This window comes from Thamnophis sirtalis, unplaced genomic scaffold (assembly GCF_051295495.1).
Source record: "Thamnophis sirtalis isolate CommonGarterSnake01/CBP01778 unplaced genomic scaffold, rThaSir2_p1.2 scaffold_1, whole genome shotgun sequence".
Taxonomy (NCBI): domain Eukaryota; kingdom Metazoa; phylum Chordata; class Lepidosauria; order Squamata; family Natricidae; genus Thamnophis; species Thamnophis sirtalis.
The window spans coordinates 1,607,578-1,629,198 of record NW_028261381.1 but is presented as its reverse complement, the minus strand read 5'-3'; the positions used below and the strand labels follow the sequence as shown (position 1 = coordinate 1,629,198).

The window sequence follows — 21,621 nt, the reverse complement described above, 5'->3', positions numbered from 1 at the left end:
TGCTACCACAAGTGAAAAACGTAACAGAGAAAATAACCTGAAAGTTTGGAAGAACTTGTGGGGAAACAGAAAGAAGCACAAAGGGGATGCAAAGTGGATTAAGCAGGTTGAAAGCACTGAAAAAGTGACTAGAATGGAAGATGTTCACATAACATAACAAAAACAAGCAAAAAAGGTCAAGAACTGGAGTGCCCCTGGTTTAAATGAGCTGTAGGGATTCCGGTTGAAATCACTAACAAATTTGCATTTAAGATTAGCAATCCAGATGAATCAGGTTCTGGAAACACCAGAAAGTTAAAAAAAAAAGGCTAACAACTAGAGGAACCTTTTTGATTTAGAAGGACGCAGAAAAGGGAAATAAACCTGAAAATTACAGGGCAATCACTTGCCTGCCATACAAATTATTTACAAGCATTATTGCAAACCAAATTTATGGATATCTAGAAAACAAGGATTTGCTACCTGTAAAACAGAAAGGGTGCTGCAAAAATTCAAGAGGAACCAACGGATGATTGATAAATTGGTTTGAAGAATTCAAAGAAAAGATGAACGAACTTGTTCATGGCCTAGATTGATTATAAGTACACATTTGATTCTGTTCCTCACAGCTGGATTGAGAAATGCTTAGACATTTTTTTGCAATTAGCAGTAACATCTAGAAATTCCTGAAGACCTCCATGAAGCTATGGCAAACTACGTTGATGGCCTATGGCAGTGGTTCCCAAACTTGGCAACTTTAAGACTTGTGGACTTCAACTCCCAGAGCTGGCTGGAGAATTCTGGGAGTTGAAGTCCACAAGTCTTAAAGTTGCCAAGTTTGGGAACCACTGGCCTATGGAGAAGAACTTGGTGAAGATGAAATCAAGCAAGGAATCTTCTAAGGCAACTCATTGTCACGCCTGTTACTCGTACTTTCAATGGCAGCACTAACAATCATTTTGAACAAAACAAACTGTGGCTATGAACTGGCTAAAAAAGGGTTGACAAATTCCCATTTGTTCTACATGATTAAAATGGCAAACAATGAAAAATACCAAACAGGAGTATAAATGGAATAGGTGGAGCCAAGAACAGAAATGCATTCAAGTGTAGATACTTCCCTATGTTAGAATTGAGGAAAAATCCAAGCCGCTCTGTATGGCAGCCTAGTACCAAAGGACCAATTATGGAACTAAAAGTTTAAATCAAAATCTCAACACTATTTTAGTAAATTATAATTGAGAGCATTTTTTTAAAATAAATGAGAGTATTAAGGTCAGAAATACATGCATATATGTATATGTTACCTGTATAGTGCTCTTCCACCAATAGTTACCAGATTTGAAAACACACTAAAATCTGTCATATTTTCAGGCCAGGATTGTATATTCAGGAATCCTAAGGAAGATTAAATCAGAGGAGTTAGAAAATGTGTCTGTTGTAATTGTGGCAGCATTTCGTACTTGAAAACTCTTTGTATTAAGAGCAGAGAATATTTGGAGCTGTAAATTTAGAGCACAGGTTATTCTCCATACACCAAAGTCCCTTCCAGCCCTATGATTTTATGAATTCCCACCTCCATCTCATGGTTAGGAAATAATTCATAAAACAGGATATTCTGTATCTGAACAGGGATGGTTTATAGGGTACAGTCAACCAGGTCCTCTCATTCTTGGGTGAAACTCAAGGGTTTGACCTTGGATGATACCAGCCTGGAGGTGGTGTTTTAAATGTAAATTCAGTTCTCAACCTGGAAATCACACAGCACGTCAACCACCCTTAGAATAGCTCAGCATTGTTTTCATAACACATCCCCAAATTGCAACTATATCCTGTACCTCATCAATCTCAATTTTCATGTCTGGAGATGTTCTCTCAGTCCATATAAGAACATGAACTGTTACAATAGCAATAGCAATAGCAGTTAGACTTATATACCACTTCATAGGGCTTTCAGCCCTCTCTTAGCGGTTTACAAAGTCAGCATATTGCCCCCAACAACAATCCGGGTCCTCATTTTACCCACCTCGGAAGGATGGAAGGCTGAGCCAACCCTGAGCCGGTGAGATTAGAACCGCTGAACTGCAGATAACAGTCAGCTGAAGTGGCCTGCAGTACTGCACCCTAACCACTGCGCCACCTCGGCTCTCTATACAAATATAACTTCATGTCCAAACATTACTTTCTTTCCCCTCCACCAAAGCCATTTTATCTTTATGGGTAATTAACCATTTTCTTCAATAAATATTTCTAAGAAATTTGAAAATTTTCAGCTAGTATAAAACCAAGTGCCGTTCAGTGCATTTGGGATTTAATTCTCAAACATCACTTAATATTTTGCAACATGTTTTTGCAGCACTAGAGTGAATGCCAAAATTAGGATAATCTAGATGCACCATTTCTAGCATCTAGTGATTACCCAGAGTTTTGCACACTTGATATGCTAACACAGTAAACCACTATGAAAAATCTTATCTCTATTAATAAAAATGAAACTGCCACGTGGCTATAGAATAGCTTGATTGCAGAAATCACAAAAATCTAGATAAATCCATATTGCCACAGTAAGAGTTTTCAAATCACTTCAAAATTGGTGTGGCAGGGTAAATATGAAATATAGTTCAGTGGACAATTAAATAAATATGAACACATAAAAGAGATGGAGAAAAAAAAACCCAGAAAATACTCACAAGTCCTTCAATAACTAGCTATTGTCCACAGGACTAACTGCACAATTTCCACATTTATAGCACTAACACACACCCAAAAATATATTTCAGCACTTTTCCATTTCTATTGTGCCACAAAAAGATAAAGAGCAATTTCCTGAACATTCAACTGGGCACTGACAATTTTATTTGAGCTCCTTAATACCTTTACTTTTTTTTCTCTTCTCGTGGACCGATATATACCAAAATGATGCCTGGAGTTGTCACATAATTTTATATGCAATTGAAAGACCACATCTAAAGTTGAAATAGCTATCTTAAGCAGGGTAAATGGAATAACAGGTGAAACTTGATAAACCTGCAGAGTTTAGCCATTCATAAAGTTAAATGATCATAAATCAGTTTCCTAAGAGTTAGGAAAGTTCATTGCAATTAAGGAAGACGATGATCATATTAATGATACACACATATGCACACACACTCCAGTGATTTATAATGCTCAAGCATATATATATCATTTCGCTTAAAAATACATAATGATTAGAATATGATATTATCTCTATATAGAAAAATGGAAGATGGAACTGAGCCAGAAGATCAGTCCAGGTAGTGCTCCGCTTAGCCACAATTGAAACCAGAATTCCCATTGCAAGTCATTGCAGTCGTAAGTCAAATCATCATGTAGCCAGAATAAGTTTTACGATCATTTATAAAACATAAAATTGAATCAACATGGTGATAAGTTGAGTCATGCAATCGTAAGTATAAATCCATCTTAACCAATTGTGATTTTGCCACAAACCAGCAAAAAAACATCACAAGCTGCATTCACACGACTGCAGAAGGCTGCAATTGATCAGAACTGCAAGTCAACAGGGCAAGTGCCCAAATTGTTACTATATGGCAGCAGGACAACAGTCGTAAATTCACATTTAGATTGTGACTAAGAGGCCATCGTTAATTATACTAAGCAAACAATTATACATGGGGGACCACTTGTAATTTATCTTGTGAATTCATGGCCTAGAAGGAAAATATGTCAAGAATTTCTTCATTGTTACAAATGCATAAATGGCTCAATTATGTAGATTACCTGTTATCTCTCTCACTGTTTGGAAGACATGTAAGTTCTGCGGGTCAATCGCTTCAATTGTGTGATATGGATCCCTGGAAGATAGCAATGACACATTGTGGTAATTGAGTATGAAATTATGCAGACGGATTTGCCCCAAATCTTGCGTGGCATCTTTATCTTTACCTTTCCTAACCAGGAAGAGCATTTTCTGCCAATTTAAATTAGTACAAGTCCCATCACACCTTAAATTGCAAATCCTGAATTGGCTGAATCTGCATAAGTCTCCCAAGATCTTTCAACAGCTCACGTAACTCCAGTCCACTGAGGTCCCTGGTTCTACAGAAAGGAGTTGCCCTCTCAATATTCCAGCTGTATCTTGGGGGAAAAATGCCGTTTTCCAAAAGGATATCCTTCACACAATTACATTTTCCATGCAGACTTTATTCTAGTGAACAGGGGAGAGAATAAATCTTCCTTTTTTTCTTACTTCCTTCTATTCTCTCTGATCTGAAATCTGCATTTACATACAGTAAGTGGATAATGGGATAAAAGTTTAAACTTCTTTGTGGGAGGAAAGAGAAGGAGAAGCAGGAAGCTGAATTGTTTTCCAACTCAAATTAAAATTTGTTATGTGGGCATCGTGTTCATCTCACACTTCTAAATGATGTGTTATAAAATCTTGGCAGAATGAATACTGTTCTTGCCAGCACTGGTTTTGCTGCTCATGTTTCCATCTATTAGAGCTAATGAAGAATACAAAATACCATTACTTATTTGATCAGCCAGAATTTATTTTCATGGTTACTGTATTTTATTTACATTTCGAATCGGTCTTACGATTGGATTAGAATTGTTCCACAAAGTTTAATTATTATCTGTTAAATATTTCTGATTAGAAAAAGTCAATCTATTTTTTTCAGGATGTTGAAAACCGCAAGAGTTTTAATTATTTTTATTTAAATGAATGCATATAAAGATATATTTCATTAATTTGTTTTTAAATACTTGTTGAAACCCATGTATCGCCTAGCAACTGGGTGCATTAATTCAGTTAGGGCTAAAATCTTAATAAATTACATCAAGATTCCCATGTGAAGGCATACCACAGACACTATAATTTCAACAAAGACAGCTGCCTGATGAAAGAAAACCTAGCTTGGGTGGGAGGGAAGTTGCATGTTCCAGCCAGCTAATGACTGTACTTAATGGAAAGATGCCACGACTCCAAACTAGCAGGACACTTTGGTTTTGTAAAAACTTTACATCTAATTAAAAGGCAATTTTGGTGGCCATCACTTAAAAAAGGACATAGAGAGCTATGTAGCCAGCTGTCCAATTTGTGCGGCAGCTAAAAGACGCCAAGGCAAAATGCCAGGACTCTTACAGAAGGTAGCTGAGCCTTCAGCACCCTGGAGGGAGATTGCTATGGATTTTATTGTTGAACTACCAGAAAGCGCAGGGAATACTGTCATTTGGGTCGTAACAGACTTGTTCTCAAAACAGACACATTTCATACCATGCCAAACGATCCCAACTGCCAAAAGTCTAGCCAAGTTATTCCTGATACACATTTATCGCCTTCATGGAGCCCCACAGAGAATCATCTCCGACAGAGGGGTCCAATTCACCTCAAATTATGGGGGGCATTCTTAAACTTACTGGGCACCACCCAAGGACTGACCTCCAGTCACCATCCATGCACCAATGGTCAAACTGAAAATCAGAACATGGTTCTAGAACAATACCTAAGATGTTTTATTAATTTTCAACAGGGCAACTGGGTTGATCTTTTACCTTTTGCAGAAGTGGCCTTCAATAACGCTGTGCATTCAAGCACTGATTTCACCCCTTTTAGAGTAGCAGGATTTCAGGATTTCAACCCCATGCGTAAACTACCCACAGAAGAACCCACTATCCCCTCACTAAAAGAATGGATAGACAACTTATGAAACACATGGCCAGTGGTTAGATTAGTGTTACAGGAAGCTAGAGAGGCTTTTAAAACTCAAGCTGACAAAAAAAGAGTAGATCCCAAACCCTTCCATGTTGGAGATAAGAGTTTACTTATCGACAAAATTCCTGAAGTCATTGCAGCCATCAAAGAAATTAGGGCCAAATTTCATTGGACCTTTCCCGATCACCAGAGTTATCAACTCAGTAACAATAGAATTACTCCTTCCAAAGACACTCAGGCAAGTCCATCCAATGTTTCACATTAGTTTACTCAAACGAGAAGTAATCTCACAACTCAGACAACCTGCACCTACACCGCCTGTTCCTATCATGATAGAAGGCGAACAGCATTTTGAAATTAAGGAAATCCTGGACTCTAGGAGCCACAGGGGGGAAAACCCAATACTTAGTTGCTTGGAAGCATTTACCTTCAGCCCAAAATGAATGGGTAGAGAAACACCACATTAGGGCCCCTGTCCTATTGAAAAAAATTCACTCCCAATACCCTGACAAACCTTGTTAAAATACTATGATGCAATTTCTTTTCCTATTTTTTCACAGGTGGATCTCTCCTTTTTTCTAAAGAAAGGCAGCATGTCAGATCCCTAAAAGTGATACTGCCATTCAATGGGGAGGAGGGGAGCCTCTGAGTAAAATCACTAGCGTATCTGTAACAACTGAGTTTTACAACTTTATAACTGGTTTCCTGTCAACAGAAGACTGAAGGTCCCAGCATCTCTGGAGGGATGTTTATGGTAGCCATGTGGGATAACTTACTTTAATGTCTAACTAGAGATAAAAAGGGGAATGTTTGTTTTATTGACTCTCAGGGCAGAAGAGTTAAGGAAGCATCTTCACACTTGTGTATTGGTCAGAATCTGCATTCGGACAAAGGGGAGGGGTCATTATCAGCTTAATCCCATTTGCAGGGCCTAAAGGTTTTCAGATGCTGCTTTGCTTCTAATAGTTTCCATCCTGATTGATTAAAGGTTCCTTTTGAAATAATCCATTTCAAGAGTCTTTACTTTCTCAATCTTTATTTTAATGCCAAAGTATGGTAGCCTAAAGTTTCCTTTTGATGTTACCTTATCAACCTATATGCTCAAAATTCAAAATCTGGATGAATCCACTGCATGCTCCTCCTAGATATGTAAATTCACAGGTATCCAAATGGAACAAAGTTGGGCTAATATTTCATTTCAGTTTTGAATGACAGAACTGCTGCACAGTGTAATTTTTTAAAAAAAAACAACATTAGATATCTGTTGTGGCCCAGCAGGAGCCGTTGGAGCTGCCACCAGACTCCGACAGCGAGGGGCCCTATGAGTCGGCTCTGGAGGATGTGGAGGACCCTGGACAGGGTTCTGACTCCGAGCAGGGCACAGAGAGGCTGGTTGGCCACCAGGAGGCACCTGAGCCTTGGAGCAGTGGGGAGGAGACAAGGGAGTGTGATCCTGATGACATGCATTGGAGCAGTGGGGAGGATACAAGGGAGTTGTCCTGGATGCCCGGCAATGGAAGGCTAAAGAACAGTTATGCAGTTACAGGAGATAATTGCACTCAGCTGGTGGTAATTAGGCTCCTCTCAAGACTATAAAAGGAATGACTTTCCACACATTCGTTGCAGGAGTCAACATATTTACAAGAGCTGGAGAACTCTCGTGGCTAGCTTGGCAGGCAGGATTGCTGCCAACATCTAGTCTGTGTTGGATTACTGCCAACATCTTGTCTCTGTGTTAATAAATCCTTGAAGTATCTTTGTCTCGGCGTGCTTGGGTGTAAGATGAGGGCGGTCAGAACAGATATCATAATATTTTATACTTACCCATGAATTCCAGTGACAAGGAAGATCAAGTTCCCATTGATCTTGGTGCAGTTGATAAATTTATCAATGTTACTGGAGTCCACAGTTTGAGCATACATCAAACTTCCTGTACCTATGCCATCACAAGCTGCAAAAACAAACAACTCTGTAAAAATATGTAATCATACACACACAGAGACACACAGAGACACACACATGAATTCTTTGTATAAGTGACAGCCTAAATGAATGACAGCCTAGGCTGAAATCATCCTTAGTAGAGAGCAGCAAGGTGATAATTGCTACAGGTAAAACTGAAAGCATGAAGCCACATTGTAGAATAAGGATTAGTCACAGAATGATTGTAGTATATTCCTAGTAGAAAGTCACTTACACGGAGAGAAAATTTCTAAAGCAGGAGCTTATGACATACGCATCACTACTGAATGGAGTAATCAAGGAAACTTAATAACATTACCGAAGTGAATTTTGGACATCTTGTACATGTATATTATGAACTAGGAAGTAATAAGTACTGATGATAGTGAGAAAGGAATCAGGAAAAAAAACCTATTCTGTCAAGAAGTCAAGAAAATGTCTATGTTTAATTTTTCTAAGCTAATGTGAAATCCTTAAGAATTGCACATTGATTTCTGAAGCCGTATATTCCATGAGCATCTGACATAAGTCTACATCTTTTGTACTTTTATCTTTCATTTCAAAATAAATAATCTTAGAAAAACCCTTCTCCATTTCATCCGTGCATAGCCCTGAGCATAACATAAACCCAAATTATGTTAGGAAATAGTAGTTCTATAGAATGCCTTGATTTATACACATGACTTTGTATTGCCATAAAAGAGCTGCTTTATAGTAACAGTACTAGAAATATTATGCAGAGATACAAATCATGCAATACAAAGCAAAAAAAAAAAAAAACACACCATAAAATGCTTTTAGTTATAACTCTTTTCACAGTCAAAATGGAACAATGTTCAAAATCCTGTAAAAATAGCTGGGTGATATATATTTATTAATATAATCAAAACAACAAAAACATGGGGAAATTATATAGATCTCCAAACTTCTTTACTAAAACTCCAGAATCATTTTGAGTATCTTGGGGCTTTTATCCATATTCTTTTTCTTATAGTTTATCAAATAAATTATTTGACTCTGTACAATAAAAAAATTTTCTCATTACAACTGTTAGCCTTACAGAGAGAGGAAAAAAGGAATGCTTGATTCAATAGCACTAAACGGAGTGTTGCAGGGCTCAGATCCCACATATCTTCAGGTAAAGTTCATAAAATTGATTGTTCCTCTTATGGAGTTACAGTTGTGTGTAAAGTTTACATAACCTTAGTAATATGATATTGTTAAATGAAACCCAAAATGCAGAAAAGTGAAGAAAAGTGAAGCAATCTTTACACAGTACGAGGAGTTCTCACTTTACTGACTGCCGACCATTTGATGTTATAATAGTTGAAAAAACACCAGGTTTGTGACCAATCTCGACATGTACAACTGTGGTAATGTCACACGGTCATATGATCACCATTCAGGTGCTTCGAAACAGATGTGCATTTATGAATGTCACAATATTCTGCAATCGCATGAAAATCATAGGGAAGCTTCACAACAGGCTTCCAAAAAGCAGAATTAAGGGAGAACACAGAAGTGAAATTGCAAATCAGAACCATATGATGTCTTGTTTAAGGGCAACAGAGTTACTGATCTCAATTGTGTTAGCTGTGCAAAGTTAAATATATATTTTTACAAAGTTAAATATATTTCTACAAATTTGAATGCATGCTTACAGTCTTTATGTGCAATTTACATGTTGAGAAAGAAAAAAAAAGAGGTAGAGAGTAAGGAAGAACTGACAATTTGGCAGGAGCAAAGACCGAGCATCTTTTTTATCAGGTTTTTGTTTGGTCAGCTGAGGTTTTTCTAGTGTTGTCTTCTATGATAAGGTTGTAGAAAAGGTTTCCTCTGGCAACTACTGCATGCAAATCAATATCACAAAAAGAAAACACGCTGAGGATCTGGGAACCTTTACTCTGGTGTAAGCTAAAGTTTCCAGCAAGTCATTTGTAGTAATCTGTGGATTCTGATGTTGTAGATCTGGACAATTTTCAGGCAGATGTGACAGACATTTCAATCTTCTTAATCTGCCCTGACTTCCATGTAACTTCCATTTCTCAACCATGTTTCTTATAGTTGAAAATGCTAGGTGGAAACATTTAGATAATATTTTAAGGCCTTGCTCTGCTTTGTAAAGGACAATTATCTTTATTTCCAAATGATGAGTTAAAGGCTTAGAGGAGGCAATGGTTACTGGAAGTAATAATCACAATCTTAAAAATTGGAAGGGTCAAAATAGTTATTTCCCTGAGAAACTTTCTTCATAGGGCTAATTGTAGGCCTAACAAGTCAAGAATTTTGAGAGATTTTATTAATAATTTCACAGAATCAACCAGAAGGGAGTCAAAACTTCAACACCTGCTATATTTATTGTATTCTTGAATCTGCAATCAACAGCATCCAAGTAATAAATGTGTATTCAAGTTTCTAGAAAAATGACATGCTTAACTTAGAACGGAATAATAGAGTTGGAAGAGACCTTGTAGGTCATCTAGTCCAACTCCTTGCCCAAGCAGGAAACCCTACACCATTACTGACAGATGGCAGTCCAGTCTCTTCTTGAAAGCTTCAAATGATGAAGTTCCCATCACTTCGAAAGGTCACCATAAATATAAAGGGAATTCCAGAACTAGAGATGACAGTGACAGAGATATGTGGATGGGGACCAGATGCTGAGTCCATTGAATGTGCACCATTGGAAGAGTGAAGGGAATTATAATCTGGAAAAAAGGCTAAACATTTTGGGAAAGGGAGAACTTGGGAAAGCAGTCGCATCTCTTTGCACATGTATTTTGCAATCTGTGTTAAAGAATTGGATTCATTGTAGGAGATGAACAGACAGAACTGGGGGCAGAGTTAAACGTGTCATCAGCTTTGAGTTCTTATGTTGCCACAAACAATCAAACTTCAACCTTTCTTGGATTCTGTTGGTCCTTATATGGCAGCAATTTAGTATTGAACATTAACAGTTGACTAGATTCTTGTGTACAGGCTTGAGCAATAAATCTTTGAGCTGGAACTTAACATATGGTCCTGATCATTTGCACCTGAAACTAGGTATTAAAAAGATATTTTTCAACTGCAAAATTACAAGCAATTCATCTTCCCTTTTTTTACTTTAAACCATCTTCCCATCATATTTCTGCTATTGTCCTATGTAATTATAATCTATTCCTCCTGTTCTATACAGAAATAATTTTCTGATTGCCAGGAGAGCCCAGTAATGTCAGACAATGGGGCATTGACCCTCTTTAACTAGTTCACATACTTGTTTTTTTTTTCTAATAAAAAAGTTGCACCCTGATTTTAATATTGCATACCCAATGCAATTCATTATTGGTTTCATTGCCTTTTCTTGAGCCTGAGGAAAAGGAGAAGGGAACATAAAGGAGAAACTCCTTGGGAGATTATTCCAGAGATCAGACTCTACCATCTTACAAGTTGGTGTTCCAGAAGACCCTCAACTGCTGTAGACTATGTTCAGTGGACTATGGGAAACCACATTTCCACAGGTTTGCCACAGTTACCTTAGATGATCAAACTGCTACCTTTAGATAGTGAAACCTGTTGTGACTCAGCAGAAGTTTGCTGTGAGTTGAGTCGGGATGCAGGAATAACAATGCAGCTGGGGCTCGTTAGTGTGGTCTTCTGGAGATAAAAGGATTGATGGTGCCACGCCCTGGTTGCAGAAGTCAACGTTCGTCGTTCGTTTGTGGTTCATGGTTCATCGGTCATGGTTTGTTTGTGAGAGGCACTTGGATAAGTGATTTGCTTTCTGTAACCCTGATTCAAAGAGACACTTGGAGAAGTGATTTGCTTTCTTTTTGTACACCTGGTTTTGCCGTAAGAGATCTTTGTTTTGCATTCTGTTATCTTCTTGCCAGAGACTTTATTTATGTTTATTTTGGGCTCGCAGCCAGTGTGAGCCGAGACTGATAAAGTTATTTCCTTTTAAGTCTGTCTGCCTGTCGTCTGTGAACGAGTGAAGAAGGGGGGGTCAGAACAGAAACCCAAACTGGGTTTGGACTCCAACTGCAAGACTATCATTTATTGAAACACGCGGGGGTTTTAAACAAAGGCAGCCTACCTTTAGGGCAAATGTCAGTGCATGGTTTACATGTTTTAATTCCATTTTCCTCTACTTCCATCTTGGGACTCGGACAGGCACGTACACACGAGCTGATATCAACCACAAAGTTGTCTAAAAGGGATAGAGGGGAAAACAATGAAAAAAAAAATCATTCTCAAGTTGTAAATAATGAATGCCCCAATTTCCATTTCGAAAGAGACAGAGGCTCTTATGTAAGTGCTGGGTATGTTCTTTTCTATGGTGTTCTATTTTACTTTCTTAAATGCTATGCAAGTTCACATTCTCATGCTTTATTGCTAATTTAACATTCTTTAAAAAAATTATTTCCCACAACATAATCACACTGTGACTTTTCTAAATAAGAATAATATTTTGGAATATATCTGTAGTATATCCATCAGAAGCTATCAATTCTTACCATCATATAAAAGGTATTGGATAGTAAAGATATTGGCAATTGGTTTTAAAATGAAACCATCAAAATAAAATGTAATTTATATATTTTTTAAAAAATTAAAAATAATTTTATTTCAGTTAGTAAACAAAATGCTTCCATAATATAAAAGTAGAATTGGCTGTTATACTGGTCTAGCATTTACAATTATCTAACTGCTTAATTTTCAACTATAAGAAACATAAATTCACACTGCTTCAGAAGTGGGCATTCTTTTGGAACTAATAGTAGTAATAATAATGCCAATAATAATTGAAACAGGATTACATAGCAATCCTATGATGATTACCACCATTAAACAACATCAGCCTATCTCACGTCTTTGGGAAGGATTCAGTTAAAAATGCCAAATGTGAGACCAATCATAATAATAATGGTGTAAAGCATCTGGGATATCCAGCAAGGTGAAGAAAACTGTTGAAATTGAAGGAAAGTGAAGAAAATTGAGCAATCATTAAATACTATTTCTCAGATCTCAGAGACCCACTCCTCATGTCCGATCTCACCACAATGTCAACCGGAAACCCCCAAAGAGTGATTTCATTTGGAAAGAAATGTCAATAAATTATGAACTAATATCAACAATCAGGAAGGAAACCAAAATTGAAAAACAATAATATCAAGGACCATTTACAGAAAAGGTATAATCTTAGTAGTAAAATGAATTAAAATGAGTAACAGCTATTTCAGACACAATTGATATGAAGCTAGATTAAATCAACTTCAACAAAATCAGCAGTTTCAAACAATGAGCAGTTTTATAAAACATTCCAGTGAAATATTACAAAAATACATGTTTGTCCTTATAAAGATAAAACATTAACATTTTGGAGTGTCATCCAAAATAACCCATAAGACCATAATAAAAATGCAATTTGGAGAAAAGAGATTAAGAAGAATGTTGGCTCAATGAAAATGAATGACATGGTTATTACATCAGGAATGATTAAAAATAAGCAGAAAAAAGTTTAAAACTTCTCAGTAAAAGAAAGAGGAGAAATACAGTAACTTTGGCTCTAATTTCTGATGACCCTAATTTTTTCATTAGTGACATATTAAAAAGAGTAAACATTAATTAATATATGACAACTGATAGAGCATTTTAATAATAAAAGACAGAAACAGCGGTATAGTTGGAAGCAACTATAGCAATTATGCCAATCATGTGCTGTTCAAGCTGCTAATTGGTATATTAGTAACTGAAATTTCAAGTTATATATATGTTTTAAAAAATATTGTATCTTCCCTGACCAAAGTAACTACCAAAATTCACAAGCAACAAAATATGTGGTTGATAAAATAGTATTAAAATATTCCAAATGAAGTTCAACAGATACAAGTGCAAAAAATTCTAAATTCAAAGTGAAATGGCTGAAATATGATCTAAGGATAGTATCTATAATCAAATATACTGCTAGTATAATACACAGCTTCAATTGGACAAATTAAATCAGAAAACCTCAAAAAGTGATGATAATGCATATGCATTGCCTTCATTAGGTGCTGTAAATCAATTAAATTTAGCATGAAAAATTTGAGGGTGTGACTGCATGTAAAAGAGGCAGTTGCAGAAGTTGTGCTTTAAATGCTTATTTCCAAGGATACAAAGTGAAAATGCTTATCACAGTTACCAAAAGAAGCCTAAGAATCAGTGGTGGGATTCAGCCAGTTCGTACCTATTCAGGAGAACCGATTGATAACTTTCTAAGCAGTTGGGAGATCTGGTGGTTGGAAGAAATCTCCTTTTGTTTTTTCCCACTTTGCAGGGCTAATCCTGTAAGGAAGGCAGGAAGGAAACATTCTGCTGTTGTTTCTAGCCTAATCTTTATTGACCTGCTTACAGAAACTGCCTCTCCAGTTAACCCTTATTACCACTGTAACAACTAAGGCGAAGTGCTCATTGACCTGAGTGACATTGACTTGGCCACGCCCACATGATCACATGACCATCGAGCCCTGCCTATCCAGCTGGTCATTAGAGCAGAGAACTGGTTGGTAAATTATTTGAATCCCACCACTGCTAAGAATCCTGAAAGTAGCAAACAACAACAACAACAACAACGACACTGTAAAACTCAATTACTAGAAAATCGCTTAGAAACCATTGCATAGCCAGTACATTTTTTAAAAGAAAGTTTAAAATAAACATTAAACATTTAAAATGAACATTACAAACATATGAAATTAAATCAAGGATTCACTATGCTTAAAGGAGCAGGAAACACATTTTTTTAAAAAAAGAAAGAGATGAAACTGTGGATTATGTGATCAGTCAGTGGATACAACAAAATTACCCATAAACATCATGACAGATTAGTTACTATGATGTACAGGAATCTGTGCCAAAATTTTAATTTCCAAGTTTCCTCAATAGGGTATAATTACATAATTGAAAAAGTTGCTAAAAATTATGTTAAAGTTTATGAGATTTTATGAGAAACTTATTTTAGCAACACAACAGATGCAGCAATAATTGAAAAGAGTATTTTATAGATGTGACTGTATTCAGGGATAGCAGAATTAAAGAAAAATAATTTGATAGTAATTACAAAACATGGACAACTAATAATCAAACTGGGTTGATTATGGAAGAAACCCCTTTATTTTGTAACAGATAATGGAAAGCCATTCCTATAGTTATTGGCACATTAGGTGAAATAACAAAACAAAACAAAAAAAGAAACATATTTTTAAAAGAATTAAATAGTTGAATCATATCAGCTATGGACTTATTTAAAAACATCTTGTTGGATAAATTTAAATTTACTGACAAAGAAATAAAGGGAAACTAGTATAGTTATTTCAAGCTGATTCGCTCTCTTCAGTTAGCCATACCCTTCTGGGATTCAAACCTGGGCCATTTACGTATTAGGCAAACAGTTGGTCTCACTGGAAAAACTCTTCATCTCCCCTCTGGTACAGCCGAGAAAGTGAAGAAGTGAGTGAAGTTAATACATCTGCCTAATATGCAAATGGATTGGGTTCAAATCCCAGAAGGGGACAGCTGAAGGTAGCTGAAGAGAGCTGGAAATAGCTATACTAGGCTCCCTTTATTTATTTGGTTGGTAAATATTAAATTTAAATAAACAAAATAGCTTGTTGCAGAAGGAACTGCCTGCGAAGGCTCCTGGACTGGGGCTGAAAGGCTAAAGTGGAAGCTTTATGCTCTGTCCCATATTTGGGTAGACCAGGTTGCCCCGATAGACAAGTCTTACCAGAAATATAACTGTTAAGTCTTACTTGTTATATTTATCAGAACTGTTTGGGTAATTCTTAAGTTCCTGGCTGGCACCAGAATTTCCAAAAAAACATATCAACGATTGAAGGATATTGTTTGTTTGTTACTGTAATGAAATGAATATGAAATGATCCCAAAGACTGTGATGAACAAAATGACTGCTTAATATTTTTTTCCCAAATATTCATTCTGGATTTTCCCCTGGAAGAGGAGATTACAATTTATCCAAAGTGTAATCACAGTAGGACAAACATTTGCCTTAAATGAAGACCAGCTGATCATCAGATTCCCCAGCTAAATTTAGAGGGAATTCAGGATATTTTAACTATTTCGCCTTATAGTTCAGTATTGCTTTATGAAGTGATTTCATCCAATATCATGAATAGTTTTCTTTAAAAAAAACACCCTTTTTAAAATGTACTGGGCATAAAAACTACTTGGGCAAGAGGATCATGTAACAAACAGACTTCCTTAGGTTCCAAATGTCCTTAATACGAAAGTCACGTAATGGGCAGGTCGGGAACTGTGCAGAAATGAAGTCCAGCAGGCAGCTTGCTGAACTTCTTTAAAAACAGTGAAAGATTAAATAGTTGCAAATTAGCTGCAAAAATGAACTAAGTTCATCTCCCCACAGCTGAATAAACAATTTATTATTGTATTATATGCTAGGCAACCCCTGCTCTGGTAGATCATCATTTCAGAGGTGTTTCTGTCAGCACTTCTTCATTGGATAATCAGGAAAGAAAACCACAAGACTCCATTGATAGAAATCAAGTGTACTTTTACTAATTATAAATGAACAGAAGTGTAGCAAAGCGAAGACTGATTATTTAGGCGCGAAAGCGAATAATATATTGTATAATTCATTCCCCTCCCCTTGGCATCCCGTGCAAAGTCCAATCATAATTCTCCCAAGTGTCAGGTGTGAGATAACTTCGAAAGGCATCACCAGGATGAAATGTCGGTGCCGTTGGCCTTGGCGGGAACCCTCCTCCGCATGCGCAGCAAGACGGGCAGTTCAAACTCCAGAATCTTCCTCCAGCACAACAGTTAGTCCCCTCCCAAAATACCATGCCCCCCCTCCCCGTTTCAATGGCAGCCGATGCAGCAGCAAAGCAGAGGCTGACAGTTTCTTTACCATCGTAAGAGAAACAGAATGGCCATGTTGAATTTCCTTGTGTGAAGCTGGAAGGGAGCCTCAGACATCTCCCTCCCTCCCTCCCAATCTTGCCAGCTTCCCCATTTACTCCCTATGTGGGGAGTTTGAAGAGAGAGAGAGAATAGGTGGAGAAGTGACTACTGCCAGGTGGGGGAGAGAATGAAGGGGCGCATGGGGATGCGAATGAGAGACAGAACACGAAGGTGCATTAGAAGTGCCACGTGGGTTGGGAAGGGAGTGTGCAGAAGAAATGATGTGCGGATCAGGGAAGGCACGCGTGCGGGGGCACACATATGAGGAAGAGTGTCTGGGCATGTGCAAAAGGTGCTGAAGGGGTCAGGGAAAACAAGCACATGTAGGGGAAGCCTGTGTGGGCATGGCGTGGACTGGAAATGGTGCACGGGGTTCCTTCCTCCCTGAGCCAAGGTGGCGCAGTGGTTAGGGTGCTGTACTGCAGGCTACTTCAGCTGACTGCTATCCCGCAGTTCAGCGGTTCTAATCTCACCGGCTCAGGGTTGACTCAGCCTTCCATCCTTCCGAGGTGGGTGAAATGAGGACCCGGATTGTTGTTGGGGGCAATAGGCTGACTCTGTAAACCGCTTAGAGAGGGCTGAAAGCCCTAGGAAGCGGTATATAAGTCTAACTGCTATTGCTATTGCTAAGTAAAGAGACATAAACAATCTACAATAAGTAAAGTTCAATATGTATATCTAGAACTTTGATGATAATAGTGAGTATTTTGTTCAGCAATGCATAATTAAACATGAACTTCAATCCCAACTTGCAACTGAACTTTTGACCAGGTGTTAATGTTTAAAACTGGAAATATTAGCCATCCGCTTGCCTGATTTTACCTGTGTTTTGTGAGTATTGACTAATGAAAAGTTTGCAATTTCAAATATATTCAAATATATTTGAGAGCCGAGGTGGCGCAGTGGTTAAATGCAGCACTGCAGGCTACTTCAGCTGACTGCAGTTCTGCAGTTCGGCTGTTCAAATCTCACCGGCTCAAGGTTGACTCAGCCTTCCATCCTTCCGAGGTGGGTGAAATGAGGACCCGGATTGTTGTTGGGGGCAATAGGCTGACTCTGTAAACTGCTTAGAGAGGGCTGAAAGCCCTATGAAGCGGTATATAAGTCTAACTGCTATTGCTACTCCTCCCCTTTTTCCTTCTTTCCTCCTTTCCTTCCTAGCAGGCAGGTTAGTGGTGGCTGCTTAGTTGGCAGGAAGCAAGGGATTGCGAGTGTTGCTCCAAAACTGTCACAGAGCATTGAAAATGAATCCCACGGGACTGCAGCAGCAGCAGCAGCGGCTGAGCAGGGACCAGTAGCAGTAACACAACCCCTACTTCCCCAAATGTCATTCCCTCGGGTGCCATATGGGTCCCCAGAGTTTGAGCTACCCTGGTTCAAAAATTGTACCACCCATCCAGTGAGCCAAGGTGGCGCAGTGGTTAAATGCAGCACTGCAGGCTACTGCTAGATCAGCAGTTCAGCGGTTCAAATCTCACCGGCTCAGGGTTGACTCAGCCTTCCATCCTTCCGAGGTGGGTAAAATGAGGACCCAGATTGTTGGGGGCAATATGCTGACTCTCTGCAAACCGCTTAGAGAGGCCTGAAAGGCCTATGAAGCGGTATATAAGTCTACTGCTATTGCTATAAAGGACATGACCATTAATTGTAAGCCGCCCTGAGTCCCCTCAGGGAAAAGGGCGGCCTATAAATGTCAAATAAATAAATAAAATGACAATGAGGGTTTTAGTAGTTTAGAAAATTATCACCCACCCCTCTGCTGGGAAAATGAAACATTCTAGGAAATATTTAAAAAAAATGGCAGAATATTATATTTTCCTGGATGAGAAATTGAGCAACATGTTTTTTAGGCAGGAAGCAGACTCACTCCTAATAGCCCTCACCCTCTTCAATAGCCCACAGGAGATGCCAGCACTTCAGAGATAAAGAGATAGCCTAGGTCCATTCATAAGCAAATGCCCTCACCCAAGATCCAACAAAGGTAGGATTAGCCCTTCACCCATCCAGCAACAGAAGTCACCACATGGCACCTGGAGAGATCACATAACCCAGCAAGATTCAACCAAGCTTGGGACTCAAGACACTACAATGTTACCCCTGCATGGTCCCATGGGAGTCTGACAACCAATCAGAATACATTTCTTACACAGGAACAGGAAGCGCCAAGGCGGAGCCCAAGAAAGGGTATAAATCTCTCTCTCTCTCTCCCACTTTTGTGTTTTTTCTTTGCCCAGGAACTCAAACCAATTAGTCCTGTCCATCATTAAACCATCTTTCCAAGCAGCTTCCATGTTTCCAGTGTCTTTCTCCCCACTTGGAACTAAACCTAGATGGACATTTCTTCCAGCAGTAAGTATACAGTAGATTAAACATATGCCATGCTTCAGATTTGATGCACAAATTATTTTTCTGAATGTTCTTGAGCACAAACATAGTCACTGCCTGCCACCCCTTAAAGCTGACTCTTCTTCTCTGTCCCCATATTGTGCAATCCTAGTGACTTCTACAGTGAAGAACATCCACTCAACTCCCCCCTTCCCCCCAACCGATATATTTTGCTTGGAGAAGGTTGAAAAAGGTTGCCCTAAATCAGTGTTTCTCAACTTTGGCAACTTGAAGATGTCCGGACTTTAACTCCCAGAATTCCCCAGCCAGCGAATGCTGGCTGGGGAATTCTGGGAGTTGAAGTCCGGACATCTTCAAGTTGCCAAGGTTGAGAAACACTACTGCCCTAAATCTTTTTTTTCCCCTCAGCTTTGAGGCCTGAGCCTAATCAAAGTATTCAGTTTCACTGACACATTTTATCAAGTCTAGGCTGGCCATTATCACCTAGCTATTCACACTTTGGGGAATTGCCTCAGAGCAGATTAAAAAAAAATACTTAGCTTGTGACAGAAGCAAGAAATAGCTTTTGGCTGAAAGCCAGAAGTAAAAAAAAACAACATCAACCATCGGTAGTTTAAATGTAGTATGCTTGGTAGCAAAGCCCTGGAGTGTGTGTATTTCAGAAATTTGCAAAACAGAATAGAATTGGTCAGGTTGACCCCTCAGTGTGCAGCCCACACTAATTCATACTGCCAACTTATTCTAATAGCGTAACCAACATTACCTGCCCATCCACTGATATTGTATCTGCTGCATAACAATAGCAATCGCAATAGCAGTTAGACTTATATACCGCTTCATAGGGCTTTCAGCCCTCTCTAAGCGGTTTACAGAGTCAGCATATCGCCCCCACAGTCTGGGTCCTCATTTCACCCACCTCGGAAGGATGGAAGGCTGAGTCAAACCCTGAGCCGGTGAGATTTGAACCGCCGAACTGCAGATAACAGTCAGCTGAAGTGGCCTGCAGTACTGCACCCTAACCACTGCGCCACCTCGGCTCCTTAACAACAAGCCCTCAACAGATCAATTTGCACTTCTAGTTAAAGGGGTAGAAAATTCAGCATCAGACAACAAATCTTCTGTATTTCAAAACCTGTTCTCATTTTGTAAGTTATGCTCCACTTGGCACCTCCAAAGCCAGAGGTGAATCGGGTAAATTGGGGTGGTGTTTAATTCCCCTGAGGTAGAATTTGGTCGCTAAACGGCTCCATCATCTATTCAAAATTCTCCACCAAATTTCATTCATAATACCAATGTAGCTTAGTGGCTTAATGCTCTGGATGGAGAGGAAGGCAGCACACTTAAAATGGGGAATGATACACACACAAACCCCTTTCCTACATATCTACCTGCCTGCCTATCTACCTTTGGGAACTTGTCAGTCTGGTAACATACACTGATAGTAAGAGGAACATTGCAATAGTACTAGCCCTTAGAAATATATCAATTCATAGTGCTTTACAGCACTCTCTGAGTGGTTTACAAATGCCAGCATATTGCCCACAACAATCCAGTTCCTCATTTTACTGACCTCGGAAGGATGGAAGGCTGAGTCAACCTTGAGCTGACAGGATCGAACTCCTGGCGGTGGGCAGATTCAAATCAGTGACTGGCATCAGAGAGAACCTTGAATTTAGACTGTTCTCAGTTGCCCCACATCTTGGGTGGGGCTGTACAGGAAATGTGAAACAGGATGCAGGTAATCCTCAAGTTACAACTTTTACCAATATTCAACAACAACCATTCATTCAGAGATTGTTCAAAGTTACAGTAGTGCTGAACCCAATGGTAGGTATACACGGTTCCCAAAATTATAGTGTTGAAGTGACCCTGTCAGTGGTGGGTTTCAAAAATTGTTCGAACCTACTCTGTGGGTGCGGCCTCCTTTGTGGGAGTGGCTTGCTGCCCATGTGACCGGATATGAAGATGCCGACGACACTTGTCAGAACCACCTTAAATGACCCCACACACAGCACTGGCATGCATAAGAATAGGATGTAAACTTGTTTTTTAAAAGGCATCTTTGGTTTGCGTTAAAACAACTTCAACACACGCAATGTTCTGATTGCACCACAAACGCAGTAGTCATCCTTACCTTTCACAGAGGCACTGAGTTTTATAAATAGGAGCATGATAGTGTAGAATAATCCTATCCAAGGACCAGTGGTGGGTTTCAAAAATTTTTGGAACCTCTTCTGTATGTGTGGCCTGCTTTCCGGGTCCACTGGTGGAACCTCTTCTAACCGGTTCGGTAGATTTGATGAACCGGTTCTACCGAATAGGTGCGAACTGGTAGGAACCCACCTCTGGACCCTGTGGTCACATGATCAAAATATGGGCACTTGGCAACCTTCCTGCACTTTTGAGATAGGCAGGTGGGAGGGCCTTGAAGTGGAGGCATTCCCTTATTTTACTAAGAGTTGGGGTTGGGAGAAACCAACCTGGAAACTACTTGAATCATTCAACTACTTGAATCATCTTCAACTACTTGAATCATCTTGGTCTTTGCCTAAAGACTGGTGGGATTTGATTAACAACGGGAGTATCAGGACTGTCCATCACTAAGCAATGTGGTCATGTGACATTACACTTCATGAGCCAAGGTGGCGCAGTGGTTAAATGCAGCACTGCAGGCT

General features: G+C 38.9%; 1 protein-coding gene across 4 annotated transcripts in view; it reads right to left on the bottom strand.

Annotated features, from left to right (window-relative positions):
* Positions 1 to 21,621, bottom strand: part of ERBB4 (erb-b2 receptor tyrosine kinase 4) — a 769,459-nt gene that overhangs the window by 211,675 nt on the left and 536,163 nt on the right. For all 4 annotated transcript variants that reach the window (XM_087706314.1, XM_087706322.1, XM_087706329.1 and 1 more), the window contains exons 8-11: positions 11,715 to 11,828; positions 7,502 to 7,628; positions 3,742 to 3,815; positions 1,287 to 1,377 (exon numbers count right to left, since the gene is read on the bottom strand). In XM_087706314.1, coding sequence (XP_087562440.1) covers positions 1,287 to 1,377; positions 3,742 to 3,815; positions 7,502 to 7,628; positions 11,715 to 11,828 — 406 coding nt within the window. The remainder of the gene's footprint in view (positions 1 to 1,286; positions 1,378 to 3,741; positions 3,816 to 7,501; positions 7,629 to 11,714; positions 11,829 to 21,621) is intronic.